This window comes from Peromyscus californicus, unplaced genomic scaffold (genome assembly GCF_007827085.1).
Source record: "Peromyscus californicus insignis strain IS unplaced genomic scaffold, ASM782708v3 Scaffold_5__1_contigs__length_169319896, whole genome shotgun sequence".
In the NCBI taxonomy this organism is placed as follows: Eukaryota; Metazoa; Chordata; class Mammalia; order Rodentia; family Cricetidae; genus Peromyscus; species Peromyscus californicus.
Window position 1 is genome coordinate 167,122,592 of NW_026294573.1, and position 27,417 is coordinate 167,150,008.

Sequence of the window (27,417 nt, forward strand, 5' to 3'; positions counted from 1 at the left end):
AAGAGAAACACAGTTACACCCTCTGAGGTGTGTCTCCGCTCCTCAGCCTTTGGGCAAATGGAGTTTCTCTTCATTGATTGCATCTGGTCTAGGGGAAAAAACAGGTGGTAGCAGGATGCTGGCAAAGCAGATCTAACCAAATCCTATCCACGAGGAGGCTGGAGCAGCTTTCAAAACTCCCCACAGAAAGTGAAGCAAAAAAGCAGATATACACACACGCTGTATTTCACACGCTTGTAATCAGTATGGATCCGGAGGCACACTGGCATCCTGGAATGCACTCCCCAAGGGGCCTACTGTTCTGTCTTCATATGACATCATTTAGCTGTGCTTGATTTCGTACTTTATGTAAGAACACTGTTTTGTGCATTTTTTTCATTCAATATTATTTCTGTAGATACTGTGAGTGTCATCAAGGCCATCCTTGTTGATGTATATTATTCCTTATATGATTACCTCATGATTTGCTTATCTTTTCTACTTGTTAGGGTAGTGTTGCCCTGTGCCTTCGTATTCATGTTTTTGGTGATTGTCTATTAAGGAGACTCACAGCATGATGTAGCATTCCCAGCATGTAGATTTCTTACCTCCTGGAAGATCAAGTGGAATTTAGCTTTATTAATTTCAAAAGGCATGGATTAACTTAAGTGGGAGTCCTCCTATTCCTCTCTTTTTCCCCCACAACAAATAACACCCCTAACTAAACAGTGCACGTCTCTTTTGTGTGAACCGCACCAGAGCTAAGTTTTGGGGTGCCTCGCTCCACTGACTAGGGTCAGAAAGTGCCATCTTTGCTTTGGCTTTTGTTTGTTGTAGAGAGACTATGGGTAGAGGCTGTTGGAAGTATTTTCATTCTTCAGGTAAGGTAAGTTTCAAATGCTTCAAAAAATCTCCCTGTGCCCTTTCCTTAGGTATCATGGTAAATTGACAGTAGTTAGATCCGGACATACCGAATTTCCCCAAAACTGGTCACCCTGCTTCTACTTACATTTTTTAAGATAATGCATCCTTTTTACTGCTCTGAAATATGCAGTTCTGGCACAGATGAGCAGATGTGGGTGGGCATTTTAAGAGAAAAGTGACTGCAGCCTCCAGGGGCTGGGCAAAGAATTACCTGTCTTAGACATGGCCTCCTCTTCAAGCTTCTTTGGTGGTTTTATTTGTTTATTTTTTTAAACTAGTTAAGCCACATGCCACAGTAAGTTATGAAAAGATATATAGTTAATAAACTATCCTTGCAGACAACATTTCATTTGCTCAGGTTAGCGACTCCCCCAGGTAGGCGGAGAAGGTTGTGTGAACCAAGGTGTATGGTCGCCCTTCCGGTTTGCAGCTGCTCTCATTGTGAGGACTTACTGGAAATTTCTATCACCCCTTTCGTAAATGCTTCTCTTCTGTGAGCACCCCTTTTCTGCCTGATGTGCCTGTCACCAGCTTTTCTACGGCTTGTCACACCTTTACATCCGTCCACCTTGTAATTTTATTTTTCAGATAGTGAGCACTGAATCCTTTTGGTTGTGTTGTAGTTGCTCTTAGACCATTCTGACATCACTGGCAAACCCAAGGCAGATCTCAAGGCCACACTGAGCTGAGGCTCCTCCCCCAAGCCAGTCCCCCTTGTGGACTGGTTCCTACCGGAGTTCCCCTATCATGGAGGGTATGTTCATTACCTGCTCTTGAGGCATCTGGTTATTGGCCTCATATTCAAACCAGCCAGCCAAGGCCACGTGTCCTTGCATAGGACGATTCCTGTGAGAAGCCATCCTCCACGGCCACACTGCTGTCCTTTGTAGTGTGTATGTCCCGTCATGTAACTAACATGCATTTCCCCCCCATAGAGATCATTTGATCCGGGACTCTAGGAATCTTCTATGTATTTTCTCTAGTATGTAGCTTTATGAATTTGGCAGGGGGTGTGATCAAATATTCTCATCTAGACTGTTGCACGAGGCGTTATTCATGAAAATCACCTCTGGCCATCTGCAGCATGTCAGCCCGAGTCGTGGGCTTTCTCCTTGTCCCTTCTGACAGATGCCGGGCTGCCAGCACTGCGGGCACCATAATTCACCATTATTGGAAGAATGGCAGGTTTACACATGCACCTCTTCCTGTATGGGTGCCGCCGTCCACCTTGGCCATCACAAATTATGCCGTGTACTGCGCCGCCCACCCCCCATAGCTTAAAACGGGGAGAAGAGTCTATGGCATATGGTTTCATTTCTTAAGGTTGCTGCTGAGTCATTTCCCTTCATAACGGGCTGGTTTTCACCAATACCTTTAATTACACCACTTCTTTTTAATAAAGCTCATTTTTATTGACTCGCTCCGTACTTAATGAATTCTCCCTGGTGAAACAGGAGCCTATGGCCCGGCATGCATAGTGACCCCGGATTAGAGCTGGCATGAGCTGTGTGTTTCTGTCTCCTTTGTCTGTTGGCTGCATATGCTTCCTGCTTTCTCTCTCTCTTTCTCTCTTTTTTATTTAATGCTGAACCTAGTTGATTGAAAACTTTATCTCTCTAGTAAATGGATTGCCCTTACCAGATGGTAAGGAACTCATAAAAGTTTGTATTATACATTTAAAAAAAATAGCACATTGAATCATATTTTAAGTGGCCTTGAAAGAAACTTCAAAAACTCAGTAAAGCCAGCAGTTGTTTTACATTGTGAATAAGGATTCCCTACTGTGTGTGTGTGTGTGTGTGTGTGTTTGCACGCTTTTATTGATAGTTTTATAATAGTGTTTTCATAGCTAAACACATGGGACCAAAGAAAGTATATATCTCACCGAAAAATCAACAAAGACTTAGTTTTTTTAATTTTGCCTGGTTTATGCTTCAGTGTAGGGCCAGTGTTTCTTTGACCTTTGGTTAACCCTCCCAAGTCCTGTTCGCCTCTGTCTGCCCCCTCCTTCCTCAGTTGTGACACACAGCTCACACTTGTATCTCCATGCCAGTCCATCAGCGACAATGCTTTGGTTGGGTGTTGCCCACCACACAGCCTTCTGTGACGCTTTATTGTAACCCGGCGGCATCTCTTCTTAGTCTCAGTCTTCTTCTCGTGCTTTGACAAATTTGTCTAAACCCACCCAGCTGGGGTACACCACCACCCTGTCCTCCTCACCACACTCTGATAACAGCCAGCCCCTCCCCGTCCCCGACATCCCCCATTGCACCTCCACCCCTTAGAACACCACAGGGTCAGCCTGCAGCAGGGCGGATGTGTGACGTGGACAGATTTGGTTCGAGGATTCTCCTCTCCTGCAGTCATAGCGCTTCTGTGTTCTGGCAAACAGAGCGTCACTAACTCACCTACAGCTCAGCTTGAGTGTCTTGCTCCTGTTTCTTCTCAAACCCAGAGCCTTATGCATGCTACGCAAGTGCTCCACACTGATCTCCACCCACAGCATCTTCTTATTTCATCACAGAAGTAGTAACCAAGTGTTGGCATCTGAGAAAATGAAACATCACAGAGTTGAGCTATTAAGGGAAAGAGAAATAAAAGGAACCCCTAGAAAACGCCTCTACAGTAAAGTAGTAGCAGGGAGCAATGGGAGAAGCTGGAAGCCATTAGTGTTCCGGCATGCATGGTGGAGAAGTAAAGGCCAAGAGTGGTACGGTATAATGGAAAAGCACTCTCTCAAGGTAACTGGGCTTCCAGCTCTGCTGGCGACTGGCCTGTGTGTTTCTGCTCCTAGCAGAGCTGGTGGAGTACTGCCTCAGCCAATTCAACCTGCAGGATGGGGCGGGGGTGCCACTGTGGCTACTTTCATTTTGCTGCTGGATTAGATCCCACACCTCAGCTCGCTGCTCAGGTGTGTGTATCTGCTTGGTGTTGCTTTCTTCCGTCTGGATAGACACATCGGCTGCTCCCAGCTGCAAGGTGGCTGGCGCATACTAATGAATCCAGAGTCTTTGCTAATTCCCTTCTGCCTTGAGTTCTTCCCTTTATAGACAAAAGCAAAACCCAGACAGGCATGGTGGCTTGCACTCAGGAAGCTGAGACAGGACTGTGCATTCAAGACCAACGTGAGCATATAGCAAGAGCCTGTCTCAAAAACAATAGTCCAACAAATTGGTAGCTACTTCCCAGACTCCCTTGCAGCCATGGCAGTCACTGTGACTTGTTTTTGCCATGGAAACATAAAGTAATATCTACTGCTCAACAATTTGACCTAACCCTGAATGCACTCATTTGTAAAACAAATCTGAATTTATTGGTGACAAGGAGAATTGATCCTGGCAACATTCTGTTTTTAAAAATCTGCTTTTACAGGAGAAATTAAAGTTCAGAGAAGCTAAGTCACTTGTCCCAAGTCACAGAGCCTATGCATTTTGAGAGCTCGAGAACATGGCTCTGACTTCAGATGCCCATGAGACTGCTGCTCGGTGCTATCGGTCAACCTTATGTAGAACTAAAAATACTTCCTAACATTTGGAAGTCACATCAGTCAGGAACTCATGCCTAAGTCTGCCTAGCCGTTCACATTTTCCCTGGGTGACAGCTTTTCATTCCAGCTGTGGTCTGACCCCTGGCAGAGCCTCGTTTTGAGTATTTCTCAGAGTGAGTTCTGCGTGGTAGAAACCGTAACTTGCTGCTCTGTCTTGCCCTCTGTTGTTCTCAGCCCCTGGTCTCTGTTCTTTTTCTTCTTAACCTGATGGGGGGGGGGGGGGAACAGAATCCATGCAGCCGCATCAACTCCCACCTTCTTCAACCCCTTCCCCCTTCCCTGCTGACCCTGCTCCCCCTCACCTCCCAGTTCTTCACCTCTGCAAGCACTCTCCCTAAGAGAGCACAGGCGAAGAGGACAGCCTTTCTCTTGGCAATGCTGGGGGGCGGGGGGGGGCATCATTCAAATCTGGGAGCAAGTTGTCATCCTCTCTGCCCCTTGCGTTCCTACCTGTAAAAAAAAAAGTGCTATTTTTCCTGACGCACTATGGTGGAACATTCTGAGGAAAACTAGATTTTGATCCAGCTAACTTTGGTTCATACCATGGAAGAGGCATGGTGTTTGAGCTTGGGAAAACAAAGATTTGAAGGCAAGGTTTTTTCCCCCAAATCTACTGGCAGATACACACTTATATGTGAAAGTTTCAATTAATAGAAAGTCCTAGAAGTTTGTGCGTTCAGTAGAAGTGCACACTTAGCAGTTCAGAAAAGGCCTGAATCCTGAAAAGTAGCCTTTCCTTTGGGGTAGGCCTGAGGCTTCAAAGAGAGGTACCAAGCACACTTAATTACATGCTGAGTGGATGGTGGCCTGACCGGAAGCCACAGGAGACCCGTAACCCAGAGAATCCGTGGCTGCGCTGGGAGTGAGACAGCATTGGGATGGATGTTCAAAAGGAGCGGGTGGAAAAGGCCGGGTGGCTCAGTGGAGGCGGCAGCTCTGGGAGGCCCCTCAAGAAAGGGGTTTGAGTTGCCAGGGCGGCTTCTCTTTTCCCTCGTCTGTGTCACGGTCTTCCTTCCATTCGCCAACCTCTTGACACTGGCTTATGTTTCCCTCCGCCCCCTTTTCTGCTGGCTTCTTTCCTGGGTTATTTCTTTCATCCTGCGCAGAAGCCTTCATCCTCTCTAATAAGCCAGAGGGAGGAAGGCGTTGCTCAGGCCCTTTCACCTCTCCTCTGGAGGAATTTGATTACAAAGGCTAGAGATGGAATGGCTGGAGAATCAGTTATCTAAGGAACCGGAACTCAGCAAGGAGGAGGCCGGGTGCACATTCTGTAGCTGTGCTAAAATGAAGAGAACATGAAATTAGTAAAAAACGAGTGACTAGCTCGTGAGTCTGAACCTTGGAAACTGAGCGAGGAGACTGAAGCTTGATACTGTTGTTCAAAGCAATGTGAAACATAGATTGCCAGTCAGATTGTGAGGTCTAGGAGTGTGCTCAAGGGCAGGATGCTAAATGTTATTCTCAGGGCGTCTCTAGTACATGGTTTGGTTAAGAGATAAACGTGAGGTAGTTCAGTGGTTGGGAGCACAGTCAGGGTACTACATACTGCTCTTGCCGAGGGTCCGCTGGTTCCCAGAGCCCATCACAACTGCCTGTGACTCCAGCTCCCGGGAATCTGACACCCTCTTCTGGCCTCCATGGATACTTTCATATACACCTACTCTCTCATAACATGTGCATGATTAAAATTACATCTCTACCCTAATAGCATTGGCCATCTTCAAGAAAGTGTGAAAGGTAGGCGGGAACCAATCGAAGGTCCTCAGAGAGAAGACAGCTCTGTGTGCCTGTGGGGGTGTGCCTAAGAGAATCATGGGCAGAGTTGTGGTGTGTGGTGTGGGTCACATCATATTCAGAGAGGTCACCCCTAGGAAGGTTAGGAGATGTGGAAAAGTTAAGGCGATGTTCTGTACAAGAAGAAAGGGAAGTGATGTGCAGCCATTCAAACTTGGGCTAAGAAACAAGTAAGGAGGCCGGGAGGGTGGTGGCGCACACCTTTAATCCCAGCACTAGGGAGGCAGAGGTAGGTGGACCTTTGTGAGTTCGAGGCCAGCCTGGTCTACAGAGCTAGTTCCAGGACAGCCAGGGCTACACAGAAACCCTGTCTAGAAAAACTGGAAAAAATAAGGAGTTGAGTGTGGGGCACATGCTTTTAATCCCTGCAGAGGCAGGGCAGGGCAGAGGCTGCAAGTTCCAGGCCAGCGGGGACCACATGTTGAGACTTGGTCTCAAAAAATTAATTAACAAATTAAAACACAGACTAAAGATGCTCAACATATTTTCTACCCAAAATATTTTTACTCAATGTGGAAATTAAGTAAGGAGAATGAGTTATTTGCTGAGATATCATAAAAAAACAAACAAACAACTATACCATTGCCAGGCAGTGATGGCGCACACCCTTGATCCCAGCACTCAGCGGGCAGAAGCAGAAGGATCTCTGTGAGTTCCAGGCCAGCCTGATCTACAGAGTGAGTTCCAGGACAGCCAGGGTAGAGAAACCCTGTCTACAAAACAAAACAAACAAATACAAGTTAAAAAACTATTCCACTAAGAAACAAAGTAGCAAAGCCAGAGGCGGTGGTGCACACCGAGGATGTCAGCACTCAGGAGACAGGGCAGGAGGCTTGATAGTCCCTGGATAATAATGAGACATTTGTCTCAAAAGAGAAAGCATACAAAAAGTTAAAAGACTACTAACTAATTATTAAGCTATTGTCATCAGATGTCCTGGATGAGTAACATATAGAGTAACTAAAATGTTTGTTTTGTGTTTAAACTATTTAACGTTGAGACTGAGGGTGTAGCTCAGTGGGAGAACATTGCCTGCATGTGCCAAGTCCCTGGGTTCCATTCCTAGTGAAGAAAAACAATGTCAAAGTGTATGTCACAGGCTGCTCAGCCACCCTTCCCAGAGGGATCGGAAACGGAAGGGTCAGACCCCAAGCTGTCTGTAGGTGTGGGCTGTGTGGGCTCATCTCTTTCTCCCGACTTCTCTGTTGAGGTCTCTGCCCTTTGGTGAGCGACACTTCCGGGGTGGGGGGGTCAAAAGGATGAAACAATTTTATCAGCAAGAGTAGAAGATGTCATGTTGATATGTACTCTCTATTTTCATCTCATTCATAAATGATGCCAAGAAAATAGAAGTATCCAAATACAAGCGTCTTCCAGCAGGTAGTGACGTCACGTTAGCCGTGTCACCATATCATAACAGATGGAGACAAAACAAATCCACACCTCCTTCATTACTCTTTTATCATTCTGAAAGAGGTCATTCTTACCTACAAACAATAGGATTCATCTAACTTTGAGACTTCCTTTCTGTTAAGAATGTTATTATACGCCATGCTCAACTTAGAAATCTTTCTAAATGTTTTCTATGATTCTCCCTTTTCCATATTTTTTGATGTTTTATTTTTGAAAGTTTCCTTGCATTTCCTGAAGCTCAGAATGTTTTAAGAGAAACATTGTACTATTTAAGCAACTGTGTGTGTGTGTGTGTGTGTGTGTGTGTGTGTGTGTGTGTGTGTGTAAGAAAGAGAGAGAGAGAGAGAGAGAGAGAGAGAGATTGCTTCAGTTGCTGGCTGCTGTGAACAAATGTTGCATTGTATGTTATATGGAGCTGCCTCCTTGCTTCTTGAACAGAGCACCTGGTGTTACAGATTTCAAAGAATATTTCGAGATTGGCAGTTGGAGTCTCTTCATAGAAGTGTAACAGCGCTTCCCAGAAAGCTTGAAAAACGATATGCAAAGAGAAAGAGAATAGAGAGTAGGTGTTACCCTCTGTGAGCACAGCAAGGAGCCGCAAGGTCCTCCATTCAAAGAGGATTCCAGGAGAAATGGAGACGTCTGAGAACAGGGTTTATAGCTGGATGGAAGCACAGAAGACTGGGTAGTCTCTCAAAACAGTGGTCCGCCTGATCTGCCCACCAGTCTATTCCCATGAGCTTGTATGCAACCAAACAAAATATAGAAGCCTGGGCTCGTGCTTCAGGCAGCATCCTGCAAAACTTTCATCCCAAAGCTAGAAATTATTTTGCTGTGTTTGCTAAGTGTCTCAAAATAATTTGCTAAGTGTCTCGAAAATAGCAGCTCTTTGTCAAAAGGAGAAAAGGCAGGTGGACTGAAGATCTTTCATAATCTCGCACAGCCACCAGCCCCCACTTCCCGATCTTTTCATACACGAGGTTAGTGACCTGCTTAGAAGGTTAAGATGAAAAAATGCCTGGAATCAGTCCCTGGAGATGTAAGGTGCGTCCCTTATCTCACCCTGGGCCCTACGGCTAGGAAGGCTCCTGTAGCTACTCCCCAAGAGAGATCACTGTGTGCAAACCACTCTCTTATTTACCCCACCTAGATATGAGATAAATCAGGATCAAAGAAAACATCCTTCTTGAAAGTTTCTCTCACAGGTGGAGTAGGCGTCTCAAGTCCTCTTCCGGAGCATGTCTTCCAGAAAAGCGCCAGCCCCAAATTTTGGATTGCACATCTATGAATATATGCTTAGCAATGTCATGGGAAGAGTATAAACTAAGAAAAACCTAGAAACCTTAAATGGGTTTGTTTTGCATCTTCAGCCTACATAATAGTTACAGTGACTTATTTGTCTACAGTCTTTTTATCAAGCAATGTCCTCTATCCACTATTCACAGATTCATTCATAAACCATATTTACCCTTCAGGACAGGCACAGGTAAAGTGAAATAAGCACAAAAAAAAATCTGATTTTTTTGTTTGTTTGTTTGGACAACATTGTGATGAAAGCCATTTTTTATTTCTATTTCCCTGGTTTGAGGAAGGTCAGTCAGAAGAGAGTGAAAAGGAACCAGCACAAGTTCAGTGTGTGCATACTACTATACATAAAGGCCTGTGGCCACTATATTTTTCAAAGACCAGCGTATCCTTTGGTAAGATACAAAATAGCATCAAACTGAGTAGTATTTACTTTGTTGTGCTGTTAAATGTCATGTGGCTACACACCATACCCTGTCCAAGATCACGCCGCTGGAAACCCAACCAATAATACTACCAACTTGTCCGTTCTGCCCCCAACAGATGCTGCTGGGTGGGGAGATGGGCAGGTCAGCATCTGGAAAGAAGAAAACCCAACTTCTCATTGCTTCTCAGTACGACTGCCTTCAAGGTCATGATCTAGTTTTCAGAGAAAGTTCCTTCGTAGTTACTGGCTTTATATACACTGGAACCCATGATGTCGGAGGCACTCAAATAAGTTGTCCGTTTTCATATTAGTATCATCAAGTTTCATAGCAGATCTGGTCTCAGACTGTTGTGGTGGTTTGAATGAGAATGGTCCCCAGAGGCTCATATATTTGAATGCTTAGTCATCCGGGAGTGACACGATTGGAGAAAGATTGGGATTAGGGGATGTGGCCTTGTTGGAGAAGGTGTGGCCTTGTTGAAGGAAATATGTCACTGGGGCTGGGCTCTGAGGTTTCAGAAGTCCACACCAGGCCCAGTGTCTCTCTCCGTGCAGATCAGGATGTAGCTCTCAGTTACTTCTCCAGTGCCACGAGTGCCACCGTACTTCCTGCCATGATGACAATGGACTAAACTTCTGAAACCCCCGTATAAATGTTTTCTTTTGTAAGAGATGCATTGGTCACAGTGTCTCCTCACAGCAATAGGACAGTGACAAAGGCAACTATAAACACTTAGATTGTAGATGTCACCATTCAGATAAAGCTTGGGGGTCAGAAACGTAGCACAAATTAGGAGAGCCTTTTACCTGTTCTCTAAGTTTAATTTTTTGCTATTTATTGGCTCACGTGAGTGAGAAGTTTAATGTAAATGGGGATCAATGAGAAAAGATGGAGGGAGAAAAGTGAAAATGAACCAAACATTAGCAAGGGTGCAGCTGCAACAGAATAAGGGGGCAGCAGGGGGGGGATCCTCCTTGGTGTGGTCTCCAGGCCGGGTGGAGTCCTGGATTGTGGTCCACAGCTCCCCTCCAGGATGCGGTGGTTGAGGCCCCTGCACGCTGCATGCTGCAGGTGAGTGAAAGCTTGCACATACCCTGGCTAGCCTTCTGCCCCGCCCTCCCTGCTGCCTCCCACACACTTTGGCAGCGCTGTCTGCTGACTTCTTTGGCACCACCAGCATGACGTAAGCAGACTCCTTTCCTTAGCACACAATGCATTGGTAAGTCGGTACAGAGCGTGGTGTGCAGCGTCTCCCCACATCGACCACGGTGTCTTCCAAACCAAAGAGACAGGCTGCCTTCCACTCCTTACTTCTGGACGAGGTATAATTAGGTACCCATTCCTGTCCTCCTCCTCCTCCTCTGAGGCCCAGCTTCCACGTAACTGCCTACTACCGCATAGGTATTTCAAAACCAGCCCTTACTAGGAAATTACGAAACTGTCTGTGTCATGTCTCCCTTCCCACTGGCCATGGGGGATTTGTGCTCTGCCGTGTGCCCTGTGCACCTGTGTGTGATATCTCAGGTTGGGAGCACACCGGGACTCCAAGAAGTTGGGCGACTTCCTCAAAGCACCCCAGCCCAATTCTGACACCGGAACCCAAAGAAATCACTCACTCCCCAATATGTACTGAAGAACCTGGCGCACAGACGCTCCTGAAGTGTTTGCCCATCTCAACTGGAAAGGGGGGAAGGGTTGGTGGGTAGTAGGGGCAGCAGGCACACCCAAAACTGAACCTAAGCACTGTTTCAGTCTCTCAAACTACGGTGGTTCGGCTGAGATGAGCTTTGCTCAAGAGCACGGCGGAAGCAGCACATGACCCCTGGATCATGTTAGGACAACATCACTCCTTGTAACTTTGCTTTGGAGAACATGACAGTGGAGCTATATACAGACCAAGAAGACACTGTTGTCACCAAAATTGTCCCCCAGAACACCTGAGGAATCCACATGGCCTTTAATTCCAGGACTCGGGAGGCAGAGGCAAGTGGATCTCTGTGATTTTGACACCAGCCTGGTCTACAGAGTGAGTTCCAGGGCAGCCAGGGCTGTGTAGAGAGACTCTGTCTTGAAGAAGAAGGAGAGAAGGAGGAGGAAGAAGGAGAGAAGGAGGAGCAGGAGGAAGATGGAACATTCTCCTCAAAAATCCTGTTTGTATATTTGCTATTTGGCCAGCCTTACCTGAAATGGTTATGGATGTCATCTGCTGGAGTAGGGGAGTTCTCAAGCTAGCGGTCATCAAATCATGTCTCTCTTTTAACAGGAGAATAATGATCTTCCCCAAACCACCTTCATCACAAGAACAACTGTGCTGGACAGTTTTATGTCAGCTTGACACAAGCTAAAGTCATCTGCGAGGAGGGAACCTCAATTAAGAAAATGCCTCCATAAGATCGAGTCGTAGGCAAGCCTGTGGGACATTTTCTTATTGTAATTGATGGCAGAGGGCCCAGCCCACTGTGGATGGAGCCATCCCTGGGTTGGTGCTCCTGGGTTCCGTAAGAAAGTGGGCTGAGCAAGCCATTAGGAGCAAGTCAGTGAGCAGCGCCCCTCCACGGCCTCTGCATCAGCTCCTGCCTCTAGGTTCCCGCCCTGCTTGAGTTCCTGTCCTGACATCCTTCAATGATGGACCACAATGCAGATGTGTAAGCCAAACAAACTCTTTCCTCCCCAACCTGTTTTTGGTCATGGTGTTTTGTCACAGCAATAGGAACCCTAACTAACACAACCACAATGCCCCTGTTCCCATTTCCTTCTAGTTCTCATTTGGTTAAATATAGGGACAACTATTCCAAACACCAAGGAGGACAGGGGAGTATTTTCCAGACACAGAACCCTTCAGATACCTTTGACTAAGCTGCTGAGAACCCTGAGGATGCAAACTGGGCTTGGGTGGAGCCTGGGTTGGGCGGTGCTTCTGAGAAGAGGACCAAGATGGTGTGTACCATGCTGTGCCTGTGTGAGTGATCTCAGGAGAAAAGTCCCGTTGGGGACCGAGGACTCTTGTGGATTTCTGTGCTCTCCTCTATGTACTCAGACTGGGACCAGGATGGGAGCCTCACAAAGGATCTGCTTGCTGGAAGTTGCTCCTTTCAGACACAGCCCACACTGAGCAGCATGGCTGCTGAGCTGAGGGAGAGGATTCCCCAATCATGTTTTGGAAATTCCAGCTGAATGCATAGATTCAGCAGCATTCCAGGGCCCTTAGTAACAACCCACTGGGTGTTGTGACAGTGATGTGGGAGTGTGACGACAGCAGCCTGTGTGGGACGTGGCAGTATGTGGGGGCAGAGCTGCACGAGTTTGAGGTTCAGTTTGGATCTCAGTGGGAGACCTGCACATGGTAGGGCTGCTGTTTGAGATCCTGGCCAGGGTATCATCCTATCTGGAGCTGGCTTGCTAGAGGAAGCCTTGCTTTCTGGTGAGGGGTGGGGGACAGGGGCGGAAGTTCTTCTCAGTGGCTTGAAGTTCCCTTTGAAAAAGCTTGGACATTCAGGGTGGCTTTCAAGGTCAGGGTTAGAGTTTTGGATTTCTATATGGATAACATCTTCCCTGAAGGGATGTCTATAGACCAGAAGGCAGGCCTTGGTACAAATATGATAATTAGGCCTATCAGAAGCAGCCCGCCTTCTCTGTGTTTGTTGTGAGTTAAAACGTTCATCTCAAATGAGAATTTCCACTTGCCAAGTAAAAGCCCTGAGTGTTCACGCAGTTACTTCCATCCACGTTATTGCCACCTCTGCCTTAGCAATCTAATAACCGTGCCGGGTTAGTATTAAGTCAGCTGTCGTTATAGGTTAGAGAAAAAACTAACTTTGGAAATGTCTTCCTTAAAATTAATAAGCACCCCACATTTGATGAGTTTAACGAAAGCTTCCATCCCCTCAGGTCACTTTGTTGACTGTGTAGTCACTGCGGGGAGCTGGATGACCAGCACGCTTCAGGACACACTGTTGTTTTCCATGAAACTCTAGTGTGGCCCTGTTCCTTGACCACAGGAATGTAAGAACTTGGCAAATGCCTTGACCAGGATCGGGTGGGATGATGTATAATTAATGTCAAGCATGATTACCCTTCTCCAATGCCATCCACCCCCTGACCAGCATCACCTTCTTCCCGCGCTCTCTCTGCACTCAGAGCTCACTTTATATCACATTGGTTCTGAACCCAGCTGGATAAATCCTGGTTTCCCCTGGACAGTACACAAGACCCAGGTTCATGCATCAAGGAGCAACTCTCTTATGTCTTTGGGAGGTTCAGAACATGCCCGTGTTACAGTAACTCAGATAATAGGCAAGGTAGTGTCATTTTTATTTTGTTTGTGAAGAACATGCTAAAGCTGATTTCAGGGATGCACTTTTTGCTGTTTTAATTTTTTTCCCCTTTCTCTTTGGGGTAGGGGTGGGGGCTGTTCAGGAGACCGACACCCCACCCCTTCTTTCTGTTTCTATACATTTAGGATCAAGCCGGAGGAACTGATAAAGTCAAATGTATTTGCATGTTGAGGAGAAAGAAGTGAAACAACCGTGTCTGAGTATTGCAGGATGATATCGAGCTGGAGTCAAACAGAAACCCTGAGACTCAAGTCCATTCTCATGAAGCTGGACTGTCTAGTCACGGAAATCAAATCCCCAAGTCACTCCTGGGGCCAATATTAGTGTGTGGAAATAAAGCTGAGAATTTTAATTACATGGTAGTTTCTCCTGTGAGGTTCCCAAAAGATAAAATTATAAAGCAAATATAGGAATGAAATGCAAAGGGCATCTGAGCGTGGGATGATGCTCAACAGACTGGCATCCATGTGTCAGAGTGTGCCAGCTGACTCTCAAAATATGAAAAGCTTAGTTCACTGGTAAATAGTCCTGAATGCCAACTCTGTCTGTCAATCCCCAGTTCCCCTTCCTCTTCTCTTTAGACCCAGCTACTGTCAGAGTCACACCCAGTGAACAGTCTGAGACACTCCCAGCCTGTTAAGGCTGGTTGGTCAGGGCTGAGGCCTTTATGGACTGTCTATCCTGATGGAAACAATAATTAACAGAAACTGATCATGTGAGGCCTTTTCCATTGAAAAGAAAGGCAAACAGACACACATATTACATCGGTGGGAAAACTAAGAGAAATCTTTAAAACCCAGGTTGCAGGAATTGTAACTGACGCCCGAGAGTCGCGGGCCTGTGGCTGAGTGGAAACTGCCTGCAGTGTGTCCCGGCCTGTTTCTTTACTGATTTACTTAAGTCTCCACCAGCGCTCCCGCTGCCCATCCTCTCACTAGGCCTGTGCATCCTTTTCCGACTGAATTGCTTGGGCTGGAAAGTAGAACTGAAATTCCTTGATGATAACGTTACAGATGGAAAGGTGAGGATGCCCAGATGTGAATGACTCACTTGAGAGGAGATTACTGCCCTGTGGAGCCAGCCTGACAGCAATGTCCGGAGCCCATCTGGCCCCAGCACGGGACGTATAGTGCTGGGATGCGATCTCAGTCTCTTGTGCTACTGGCTGGCATTTAGAGGGCGATTTCCCTCTGCGTGTTTAAAGGTTAGGTTGGATCTCTGAACTTTCTTGCCTTTTTCTTTGGAGAACAGATATCAGACCACATAGTGGTCAAGTTTATGCCTGTCAGTGTCCTTGGTGAGCAAGACAAGGGCAAAATTATTCTTTAAACATCTTAGTTCATGGATATAATATACCCTGTGGGGGTGGGTCACAGAACTTTGCAGAGTACTCAATGCAAATTAAAAGAAGGATGTCAGGGCTAAAAGAATACCATTCTGTGTATCCATTACACCAGAGAATCTGGGATTTGGGAGCAGTGAGGTTCGGTTTCATTAGGCAGGTGTATACAGTACACCGCAGGATCCGTTACTAAAGACAATTTCTGTGCCTTGGATGTTAATTTAGCAGCCCTCTACTGTTTCCAGAACAGTAGAAGAGGAGCCAAGTCTGTGTTCTTGTTTGATTTTTTTTCTTACTTGAAAATACAAGTGTGTCAGGCATGGTAGCTAAAACCTGAATCCTAGCAATTGTGAAGTCCAAGTAGGCAGGTTACCCAGAGTTCAAGTCCAGCCTGGAGTATATAGTAAGTTCCAGACTAGCCTGGGCAACAGAGTAAGTTTCTGTTTCCTCAAAGCCAAACGTGTGTGTGTGTGTGTGTGTGTGTGTGTGTGTGTGTGTGTGTGTGTGTGTGTGATCATAAAACAAAAATAAGAGCCACTATCTCTAAAAGTATAGACTTTGAGCTAGATGTACTAGCCTACATGCCTGTGACCCCAGCTCTTATAAAGCTGGGGCAGGAGGATTGCAGTAAATTCAAAGCCAGCCTGGATTACATAGTAAGGCCCTGCCTCAAAACCACAAAAAATTAAAACCCCTAAACACAGAATATTATCAACCCAGGTAATGCAAACGGGGGTGCTAGGAGGAAGGGCAGACCCGAAAGCCCCGAGCTCTCCCAGTCCTGTGGGTCCCTGCCTCCTGCCCTGCCTCACTGCTAGGGTGGCTCTAGCCCCTTCTCTTCCTGCTGTGAGTGCTGCCCCCTTCCTCCCGCCTACGAATCCTCCCCTTTTATCATTGTTTTTGAAGCAAAGACTGTACAGTGCACTCAGAAGATCCCCGACTGAATAGATGATTGATAACTTGGGCAGATTTTAGTGATGATTTCTCCACAGAATGCAAGATGAGAGCTTCCACTTCTTACCCTAGGTTAATTTAGGTTCGCCTATGTAAAGCAGGTCCTATTTAAAGTCCTGGGTATCTCTGGCGGGGCCCTATTTGAAATAGATCACACAGTATTTCAGACTGTCCTTTGTGCGTAATCTCAGGTAGTGTGTTTATTATATACCATTCAACTTTGGGATTCTGAGTGAGCCACACTGCAGACAACAGACTGAAATCCATGCTGTCCACAAAGCTGAGAGTCGTATTCATCTTACTGTGGAATCTTAATCTGCCTGCCAGATTCATTCGTCCAGTGCAGATTCCTTTCCGGATTGGACCTGGATATTGAAGCCATCTAATTATATACATCCAGGGAACTTTGACTTGGCTAACACTGAGTCCTGGGCTTTCATCCACCCATTCACCCACCCATCCATTCAATATTTATTGATCGCACAGTATGCTTTGGGTTCATGTTGAAACTGGGGGTGTAATATCTGCTCTTATTCCATTGGCCAGGTGACATACAGGCACATGTAGCCTCACATTAAAAATCTGTAACAGATATAGGTAATGAATTCTGAAAGTGCAAAGGACAGAATAACTCACCCAGGGAATTGAGGAGCATTTCGGCAAGGAAATGACAGCTTAGCTGAATCTTAAATCACAGTTAGTGGTTTCCAGGCAAAGACTGGAGAAAAGAGCCATCTAGGCGAGGGAATAGCCAAAGAGAAGCCAGTGGGCGCCTGGTCTGCCCTGGGTCCAGGGGTGACTGGGAAGACTTCCCATTCCTGGTTTGGCTTGCTCTGGTCTGCCCTGAATAGAGGTTATCCCCAAATCCACCTGGGACACTTTCCACTCTCCCTGCAAGCTGGTTGCAAATGTTAGACTCTGTTGTCACTGGGGTAAGCCCACTGGGTACAATGGCTGTTGACACCTGACCTGCATTCCTGGCTCCTGGAGCCTCCTTCCCTTGCCACATGCCCCTAAGAGAGTCATCATGTGACTAGAGACCAGAACTGCTCAGTTGCCTAAACCGATGTCCAAACTCTGCTTCCTGTGGCTTTGCACGAGCTACGGTCACTCCACTAGGTAGCAGAGAGTCACAGTGGATTGATTGCAGAGCTGGCCCTAGTGGATCAAGTAGGAAATTATGACCTGTAGCTCTGTAGAAAAGTGGGAGGTGGAGTGCCCATCTATTTACAGCCGGTGTGCGTTCTAGGGGCTTTCGAGGGGTAGAATTCCACAGTGTCAAACTGCAAGCACTCACTGTGTGGCTGGTTCAGTCTTCAGCTGCAGCTGAATCCTATGTGCAAGTGTGAGCGAGCATGTGGGTCCTACAGCACCACCCCTCTTCTACCCTGAGGATACCACCCTTCAGCTTCCACAGCCACCCACTTCCCAGGACCACTAACAGACACGCATGTATAGTCAGCATCTCTCACTAGGTGTCACTGCCCCTGGCAGGACACAGTCCCACTACTGGTTTTATAAGCATGTAAGCAATATGCAGGGGTGAGTGTGGAGATACTTGCAGGCCACACCTCTGTAACGCACAGTGTAGGAAGGCTAAGTAACCTTGAATCACCTTCAAAAGAATATACTTGGTAGTTTCTTCCTGCTTTCTACTCTTACTCACCTCCATTTAAAAGCACTATTGTGTGTGCTAAGTGCTAGTCATGCTTGAAGTCTCCACAAGGATGCTATGAACATATTACGTAAAAGAAGAGAGTGTACCGGTCGATGAAAGATTGACATGTGGTATCGGGCAAAGTGACCTACGATACCTTGCCTGCAGAGTCTAATTTTCACAGCCCTTCTCTGCTGCTACCATTGATCTAGGATTGAGGGGGGCAGACATCACTATAGGAAGGAAATGTCCTACGTAGCTGTACCTGTCCCCTTGACACAGCTGAGGAGGGAGTCTCAGCTGAGAGATGGTCCAGCTCAGGTTGGCCTGTGGGCATGTCTATGGGGGTGGTCCTGACTGTTAATTCAGGAGGGCCCGGTCCCCTGTGGGCAGTACCATTCTCCAGGCAAGTGGTCCTGGGCTGTTACAGAAAGCCAGCCAACCGTGGGCCCGTGAACAAGGCAGCGAGCAGTGTTCCTCCAGTTTCTGCTTGAAGTTACTGCCCTGACATTCCTCGATTATAAGTTCCAACCTCTAATCTGGAAGAAACTCTTTTCTCCCCTAAATTGATTTCTGTCAAAAGTGTTTTCTGTCACAGCAACAGAAAGAAAACTGGAACAGAAATCATTTTGGTTCATTTTATGATTTCATCTAGAAACAACAGTAATTTGTGAGTTGAGGGAAAACCCAGTCAACAATTTGTTAAATTATGTTATATCTAAAACTGAAATAAGCAACGAAATAATCCATGAGGAACCATTTTTTATGGTGTTGAGGATGGAGGACAGGCCTCAGCATGCTAGGTAAACGCTGTATCACCGAGCTATACCCACCCAGAAATACTATTCTTCAGGGCTCTGCAAATGTAAGTTTTCCCGATGGCTGCTGTATCACAGTCAGCTGTTGAAGATTTTGGCATGTGTAATAAAGTGAACTTCATGAACGCACAGCATTGTAAAAGCTAACCAGAATAAGAGTTAAGGGGCAGCAGGGATAAGTGTTGGATTTGTAGCTGCTGCTAATGGACTGGTAGAGAATTCTAGGTTTAAATCTTTATTGAGAAACCATTTTCTGTTCCTTTTATTTTTATTTTTTATTTATTCTTTTTTTTTTTTTTTTTTTGGTTTTTCGAGACAAGGTTTCTCTGTGTAGTTTTGGCGCCTGTCCTGGATCTTGTTCTGTAGACCAGGCTGGCCTCAAACTCACAGAGATCTGCCTAGTTCTGCCTCCTGAGTGCTGGGATTAAAGGCATGCGCCACCGCCGCCCAGTCAATTTTCTGTTCCCCTTATTTTTTAAGAGATTTAAATATTGTATATATGCATGAGTTCAGGTGACAGTGAGGCCGGAAGAGGGCATTGGGTCTTCTTGAACTGGGTCCCAGGCTGTTGTGAGCCACATGACATGGGTCCTGGAAACCACACTCAGGTCCTCTGGATGTGTAGTACACGTCCTTAACCACTGAGCCATCTCTCCAGCCCGAGAAACAACTTTAGTAATCCTTATTTGGGGTGCCTTTTTTTTTAAAGACTAATTATCCCATAGACTAGGCTGGCCCTGAGCTCATTATGTAGCTAAAGGATGATCTTGAACTTCTGATCCTCCTGCCTCCATTTTCCAAGTGCAGGGATTATAGGCCTGCGTCCTCAGAACTGAATGGGTGTGCTTTCCTGGATATTTCCCCATTAAGTGCAGGTGTAGAGCATAGAGACAGGAAGCCAAGCGAGGAAATGGGAGTGCACAGCGCTGGAGGGAACACGCAGTGTGCTGCAGGCACAGGAAAACATCCAGCGAGAGGGCCACGTTTAGTAACAGCCAGCAGCAGCTCATGGACCCTGTGTTTTATATGACGTCACAGGTGACTTTTTCCTCTATGGAGAGGTGGCGTCCCTTCTTATAATAATTGATAGTCTCTTAAAAAAATATCTTTGAACTTTTCTGCTTTCCGATCCTGCTTTAAAGACACAGGCATTACATGTTTAGCACCGATGCCTGCCCCTGTGAGTCTTACCCTGGAGAATTAATCCTGTTCTTCTGCAGTTTTTTTTTTTTAAAGACAGCCAGAGAGAGTCACTTACTCACCACAAGTACAGAATGCATTACGTTTTAACAGCAAATCTAAATTAAAAACTCAGTAACATGGAACAAATGAACCCCTCAGTTCATTTCCCAACTAAAACCCTGGTTACATTTTACTGTTTCTAAACCTTTCTTACTGCAAGCCATCAATCCACTGACTCCCTCTGGCTCCTCTGAGCTTTGAACTGTACCTTTACGGAGCTATAAATTAGCATTTCACTGAACTGCACTATAATTTGCATTAATTTCTTTAGAGTCAAAGTTGTCTATCTGTGAAGACATCTTTATAGTCCTTAGAATTTGCTCAGAAAAGTCATGCCCAACTGAAAGATGTAAAACATAAATTTAAAAAACATAGTTGGCTTTTATCTCTAGATAGGAAAATAAAAGCGTGCCTGTGCCCAGCTCTGGGATCCTGAATTCTGTTTGCTGCCTCTTTGGTCCTGGGGTGGTAGGTGGGAATCAGAGGAGGAACAGAGCAGTGCCGGCACCCACCCACGACAGGAGCCGGGTGGGGATGGGGCACCGAGGGCACAATCACCAGGGAAATGCGTTCTCGTCAGTTTTCTTTGGGACAGAAGTTGGAAGAATGGTCTGAGCCCAGGGTGGACAGAGCTTCTGACTCTGGTCTGGCCAGGCTCAAACTCACAAGAGTGGCCCTGACCAGGTCTTGCAAAAGGCCCTTGTGAAGTGCCTCAGCCAGCCCCTCCATCCTCTGTCACACAGCCAGATGCTGGGAAGCGGTGGAAGAGGGCTTAGAAATGACTCTGTGCATCCTTCTGGGATGCCGTCAAAGGAAGAGTGCTCCAGCTGCTCTGCCGTGAACCCAGATCGCCACAGTGCATGCTTTGGGGATGCATCCGAGCTGCCGGCCCACCGCGGCACCTGTCTGTCACTGTGCGGTGAGCTCCTGCCCAGGCTCACCCCACCAACTCTTTGAGTGCCCACCCTGCCACCCTGCCCTTCTCCACACTGCACCCTGCAGAAACTGATCTTTGGATGGAATTTGTTTTCCAAGCTTTAAAAACAAAATTACTGGGAGGGTAAAAGAAAACCAAAGCCCTCAGTCCTTGGGCACGGCGCCACCAAACTCCTTTAACCCTAGCCCTGTTTTTTTGTTTGTTTGTTTTGTTTTTGTATGTGTGTCCCTTTGAAATAGACACGGTTTGGGTTGAACCTGCACTTCCTAGCATCTGTAGAAGAGGAGGAAGAATATACTATTTTTAAAAGGAACTTTCTGGAAAATATACAAGGCCTGATAATTAAAAAAATAAAGGCCGAACCCTCAGCTGCACAAACAGCCCTTGTTCTCCTCCACAAAGGTCTGTCAGGAGTGCCCACCTTCCTCTCCCTGAGAAGAGCAATTAAGGAGCCAGGAAGCATCAGTTCTGGTCTGTTTTCTAGCAGGCTGCTCAGTCACTCCTTTGATGTAGCTGCGAGCTGGAGGGGAGCCTCCCCAGCCAGCCTCTCGCCTGCAGAACGTTTGTAGGCGCTGTGTTCACGGTGCGCTCCCTCTCTTGGAACGTATTTTTTTGAATCACAGTGTACACATCTGTCTTTATAACCAGCCGCTTTTCTGGCCCCAAACAAGTTCTCTGTGAGTTTCCCCAACTGAGCTCAGTGGGATCTCTGTCAGCTGCAAGATTTATGTCATCTTGTCCAGTCCTGAGAACTGTTCCTTCGGCTTCTCACATCTGGATCTAATTGGAAAGACATTAAGTGCACTGAAAAAGCAGATTTGGGGCTGTTCTTTATAGACACCCCCGTTAAAGGAGCTGACGGCCGTAGGTTTGTGTAGGATGAGCCAAGGCAAAGTCTCAAAGAGTGAAAAGCATGAAATTATGAACGAGCTGCTGCGACTGAGAGAGCCCTGGGCCAGGGTGACATCTCTTCAGTTGCTTCAGGAGGGAGAAGGGCACAGTGCTTCCAAGTGCAGCCTTTGTCCCACAGTGCGTGGGACTCGCACAAGACGAGTGGAGCCTTTGGTGTTTGGATAGCTTAATGTCTTCCCGAGCCTGTGTGTTGGCGTTTGAGCCTTGTGTGCTGGTGTTTGGGTGTGTTTACACAAACATTTTAGAGAAGAGGGGGGTGGCTGGTAACTACAAATGCCGTCACCTTCTTGCCTCACTGTCCCCTTTAGGGCCACCACACCCTGTGGTGTCTGCATACAGAACAATAGAAGCATCTAGTCAGCTTGGAGCAGAGACTGAACATGCTGTGTGGCCAGAGCCAAAGCTCTCTCTCCTTCTCCTTCTGGTTGAGCAAATTACGAGGTTTCAGACAAGCCCATCCAGGTGGGAGGCAGAGGGCCCCTGAGAGGATCACCATTGTTGCCATGTCCAGAAAGAGATCTAAGAGCGGTTGTGAGAGCTGGGGAGAGAACGCAGTGGGTAAAAGCCTTGCCTGGTAAGACCTCTGTGAGGACCTGAGTGAGTGTGGATCCCCAACACCCTCGCAAAAACTGGAGATAGGCACCCACCAGTAACTCCCATGGTGGGGAGGGCAGAGCAGGAGGTGATGGAGACAGCTAATTCTCTGGGGTCGCTGGCCAGGAATCTAGCCAACATGGCAGTCAGCGAGGGAACCTGTATCTAAACAAAGATGGAGAGTCAGAGTATGACATCCAAAGCTTCCGTGTGTGTACACACAGGCAAGCACACCTATACCCAAGCATTCAACACACACACACACACACACACACACACACACACACACACACACACACACACAGCTGTTACCAGAATACTAATATGTTTCTTTTATCTTTGAAATTACAAAGCCCTGACTTTTCTAATCACTCAGGAACAGCCGCTGTCTCTGCCCTGTCCCCAAATTTCTAATTGGAGAATATCTCACTTGAATCCCATCTCATCTCACTTGCGGCCTTGATAGACAGACTTGCTCTGGCCTTTTGTGAGCCATATGGGCCCTTTGAGCACACTAGTGAAGTCTATATACCTCTCCTCAGAATGCTTTTAACATACCAAAGATTTCAAGCTGGCCAGTGATGGTTTACACACACACGGGAGGCAGAGGCAGGTAGATCTCTGAGTTCGAGGCCAGCCTGGTCTACAGAGCGAGTTCCAGGACAGCCAGGGCTGCACAGAGAAACACTCTGTCAAGGGAAAGAAAAAACAAAACAAACAAAAAAACCTGACCAAAGATGTCCTATGGTAACAAACAATCATCAAGACACTGTGAACATGTGCTGGCATAGGAGCCGTGTGTAAGGCACTGGCTAAGGTCTGGCAGTTGGTGTGAGCACCATACCTGGCTGGCAGGTCCAGGTTCTATTGGGTTGTCTCATGAGGTGCTAAGTTCCTGTTGCATGTTAATATACCCTGAGAATCCATAACTTCAAAATCTGAAATCTGAAAAACTTCAGAATTGAAAACTTGGAACATTTAGGTTTCAGATTTCAGAGCATTTCTGATTTGGGCTTTGTGTGGGGGGTGAGGGGGGGTCCTGTTGCTCAATCAGGAAAATCTATAAAAATCTATATCCAAATCCAAAGCCTCTGAGATGGGAAACACTTCAGAGCTGAAGCATTTCAGGCAAGAGATTCTCAGCCCATATGTCTAAAGACTTTACACCTCTCCGCCACTCTTCGAGGCCCCAGCTCGAGGCATCTCCCTAGAGCAGCCTCCCGGTTTGGCCCTGGCCCTGGCCCTGGCCTGTGGAGCCTCGTCCAGGTCTATGTCAGATAAGGTATTGAGTCCTCTCTGCAGCCTGCTGGAAAGTGCTGATGCTTTCTGTCTGTGCAGAGGGACCCCACAGGCACAGTGGGCATTGAGGGAAGCCTGAGGGGCCCAGCAGTAAGCTGCCTATTCCACTTGTCTGGGCCTCAAGTATCCAGTGAGATGGAAATCAACGAAAGTGGCTAGTGTGTGTGAGTGGCAGAAGGAGGTGGGGAGCGAGAAGAAAAGCCTGGTCCACTCTCCAGTCTTCTGATTGGCTTCCCAGCTGCCTCCGCTGTTTCTATCCTGCTGCAGGGATGGATCTGGGCACATAATGTTTCGTTAAAATTCACATCTGGCTTGTCTATGCTCTTTGACCTGTTACAAAGGTCCTTCTTATGGACTGGACTGTCGCAGGAAGATCATCCATTGAACTCCTGAATCTCAGTGCCTCAGAATGTGACTTAACTACATAGGGGTGCCCATCTATGTACCTTTGCCTCATGTTCTATGGGAGGTACAGTGTCTGTTGGACATCCACTAAGGTGGCCTTCCTTTCCAGTTCCCAGTGACGGGCCATCTTCCTGTTCCCTTGAAAGCACCTGTCACACGTAACTTGTCACAACTTTATTAGAAAGCAGCTTGACAATTCTCAAAATGTTATTCATCTTATATATGTAATTTACATGAAATGCTTTAGAAGAATGGCCATTGCAGCATTATTTGTAAGAGTTAAGAGTGACCTAATTATCTCTGAGTGGGGACTTTGTAAGTTATGGTATAGCTACTCAGTGGAGTACTATGCCGCCTTGAAGAAAGCAGAATAGAGTTGTTTGGCAAGAAGAGTTGTCTGAGATGTGCCATTGCTTGGAAAATAAAGTTGTTCAAAAATACTAGCTTGTCTTTACTCAGTCTCATGCCTCCAGGTGCCTCCAAGCCGTTCTGTGTATCTTCGGTTCCCCTGCGGTGTGAACGTACCACATTAGTTCACCTACTGTGGGATGGTTTGCTCATTTCTAGTTTTTGACTGTTACAAATGAAGCTACCGTGAACATCTGCATGGACTTCAATTTTCACTTGTCTAAGATAAACACCCAGGAGTGTGACTCCTGCTAAAGTTCACGTTCAATTTCTTCGCAGGAAACTATTCCAGAATGGGTGAGCCATTTTACAGTTTGATCAGAAATGCCGGGGTGGGCCCATTTCTCTGGGGTGTCTACAGCGCTGGTGTCGCTCTGAGCTTTATCTCAGCTGTCTTGCTGGTACGATGTGTATGGTGACATGAGGTTGAACATCTTCTCATGTGTTGATTGGCCGTCCCTGTAAGTCTTCCCTTGGTGACAGTGTCACACGCCATCCCTATTTTCTGATTGGACAGTTTGGTGTCTGCTGTTGAGTCTGAGTTCCTTATGTATTCTGAACACTAGTCCTCTGTCCTATAAGTGGTCTGCAGACATGTCTGCACAGTTGTAGCTTGGGTTTTTTTATTGTTGTTATGGTTGTTTTGTTTTTTCAATCTTCTCCCAGGGTCTTTCCCAGAGTAAAAGTTGCTGTGGTTCAGTTTATCAACTTGTGTTTAAAAACATTTGTTTTCAGTACAGCCTCTTGCTGCCGCTATCTGTGCTAAAGGATGTCTCTTGCCCTGGCTTGTCTGCCAAGGGAGATGCAAACCTTGGGGAATGCCCTTCCTTTGCTGTCCCTGAACATTCACACCTGCCAATGCTCGAAGTGAACACCCAAGGGAGACAGAACAAGGCTTTGGATATTTCTGCGGTTCTGTGGCCCTGCTTGCTCACCAGAAACTTCTCACTTCCTCAGCTGACTGGAAGTCTGGCTTGATCTTGTTTCTTTTTAGTGTTCAGGTTGGAGTTCACTAGAACCTCCACCAACCTTTGTCTTCCGAGAAGCCCCTCTTCTCCCTTCCATGGGTCTCCTCCTAGAGGAGGAGGGGTGAGGACTGTCTCCTTTGAAAGCTTTTCCTTACATGACGACACAGAATTGATGAAGTTAGGGCCTGCTCTCAACACGTGCTTTCTGTATCCTCTAGAGATGTCTTCACAGAGAAGCCACATGGAGGACAAGAGGGTGAGCCGACTGTTTCTTGGGAATATCAGAGCACAGAGCAGACATCTTAACAGTTGCAGGCCACTCTCCTGGGTCTTATTGGCTAGGCAGCCACTTCTACCAAGAACAAGGGGGCATTAGCTCCAGACCACTGTTAATGCTGCACAAACCAAGACAGGGAAGTCCCAGGTCTGCCCTAATTGAGGGACATAAGGTTTAACCTGGGGAAGGCATGCAGACTCATTGGTAAGGGCACATGATGTCACTCATCACTTCCCACCTGCTTGCCTGGAGTTCTCCCTTGGGGAACTCATAGCTAGACTGTTGTACCCAACCTTCTATGGCATTAAGTATGGCCATGCCACCAGGGTTTGGACAGTGGCTATGAGGACTTTTGTTCCCATCCATAATCCTACCCTACTCACCATCTTCCAGTTTATTTTTCTTTCCACTGGACTAATAGAGTAGAGCATAACGCCAGACAAAAGGAGCAAGGAGCCACATGGCTGACTGAGGCTGGGGATCCACTCCCAGGAGCACCGTTTTAGATCTCAGGCAGTCAGCTTACTCTGGCAGTGCACAGGGCATAGAGTTTACAAGGTAGCCCTTCTGGCCCTCATAGAAAGGCTTCATAGAGTGGTGCCCAGTTTCCTTTGGGGCATGTCCCAGATGGCATCTGATACCATAAGCACCCCTTACTTTTGGAAGTCAAGGTATTGCCTGTGCCTTTTATGTTTGTACGCATTCACCGATTTCCCCCCTTTGAAATATCATCCTGCCCTTATTTGGCTCCTAATGCTAGCTATACAAAGAACTGAAGTCTCAGACTGTCAAATTCCAAATAACTCATTGCTTTTAGAAACCACCCCCTCCCTCTTCAGCAAATTCTTCTAGCCTTTTGATAACTTAATTCCCAGCCTTTCCGAATATTTATCCAACGAAGCAGATTTTAATGCTGGCAGTGGTCACCCCCTTTCCCTCCTGGCCTTTGATGCTACCAGATGCTGCCGGCAAAATATTTGCAATATGCCTACAATCCATTTCAACATACAATTCCATCCCACTGAATGTCAGGCATTTCTAAAGAACGCTGTTGCCTAAGTTAAAGTTTTGATTTGAAATTACATGTTGGAATGTCCTGCATTACATTTTGACCCTCAAATTTCTAATTCTATCACAGATGCCCCCTTCTAGCTATCTTGTTTCCTTAAACAATTAACCATCAAGAGTGGTGTTTGACACAGTATCTTTAGATAGGAAAAAAAAATTCTACTTCGGAAAGGGAATGTATCCTGTTGGGGAGGGGTGGCCTGTCAGTAGACATTAAGGGACGCCAGTTGTCATCTATGCAGCTTAACATAGATTAGGACTCCACCGCCGACGGAGCATAAGTCCTTACACTTGGAGCCTTACATCTTCGTTTTGCAGACAAGCAATTAGAGAACACCATGGCTGGGTGTGTTAGCCTGTGTCTTTTCTAGTGGAATCCTAGCTGTTTCTACGGACACCAGGGGAAATCCTACAAATGTATTTAGCAGACGTCACCTGTATCCCTCAAAGTATTCTAAATTTCCTCTCATTTAGGGGTAGAGGTAGGAAAGAGAGAGCATTGGGATGATGTTGTTCCAATACAAAGTAAACCCCTTTGTTTGACTATGTTGTCTTAATAAAGGTGTTTTAAGGAAACTGGGGTAGCAGCTGTCCTTTGACACGCATTTGATGAGAAACTGCTTTTAGTGGAGAGTCTAAAATTATCAAACCAAGTGTGGCACCTTGGTGATGTGCTTTTCTTCCCCTTATAATTAAACAAAAAAGACATTTTATTTCTTAAATTTTACAGTAGCTTTGCATTTGTTTGAATCAGAAAACAAAGAATGAACTTCCAGAAAAAAATTAAGTTAATTACAATAAAATTTTCCCCC

At 46.5% G+C, this 27,417-nt stretch overlaps 1 protein-coding gene across 10 annotated transcripts in view; it reads left to right on the forward strand.

The window, feature by feature from the left end:
• The window catches only part of Stau2 (staufen double-stranded RNA binding protein 2), a 282,382-nt gene that overhangs the window by 237,446 nt on the left and 17,519 nt on the right, over positions 1-27,417 (forward strand). The window contains exon 13 of one of the 10 annotated variants that reach the window (XM_052717764.1): positions 13,850-13,924. The exons of the other annotated variants lie outside the window; for them this stretch is intronic. Within the exon in view, the coding sequence (XP_052573724.1) occupies positions 13,850-13,909 (60 nt within the window). The 3' untranslated portion in view covers positions 13,910-13,924. Of the gene's footprint in view, positions 1-13,849; positions 13,925-27,417 lie in introns of those variants that run through there. 10 annotated transcript variants of the gene reach the window in all.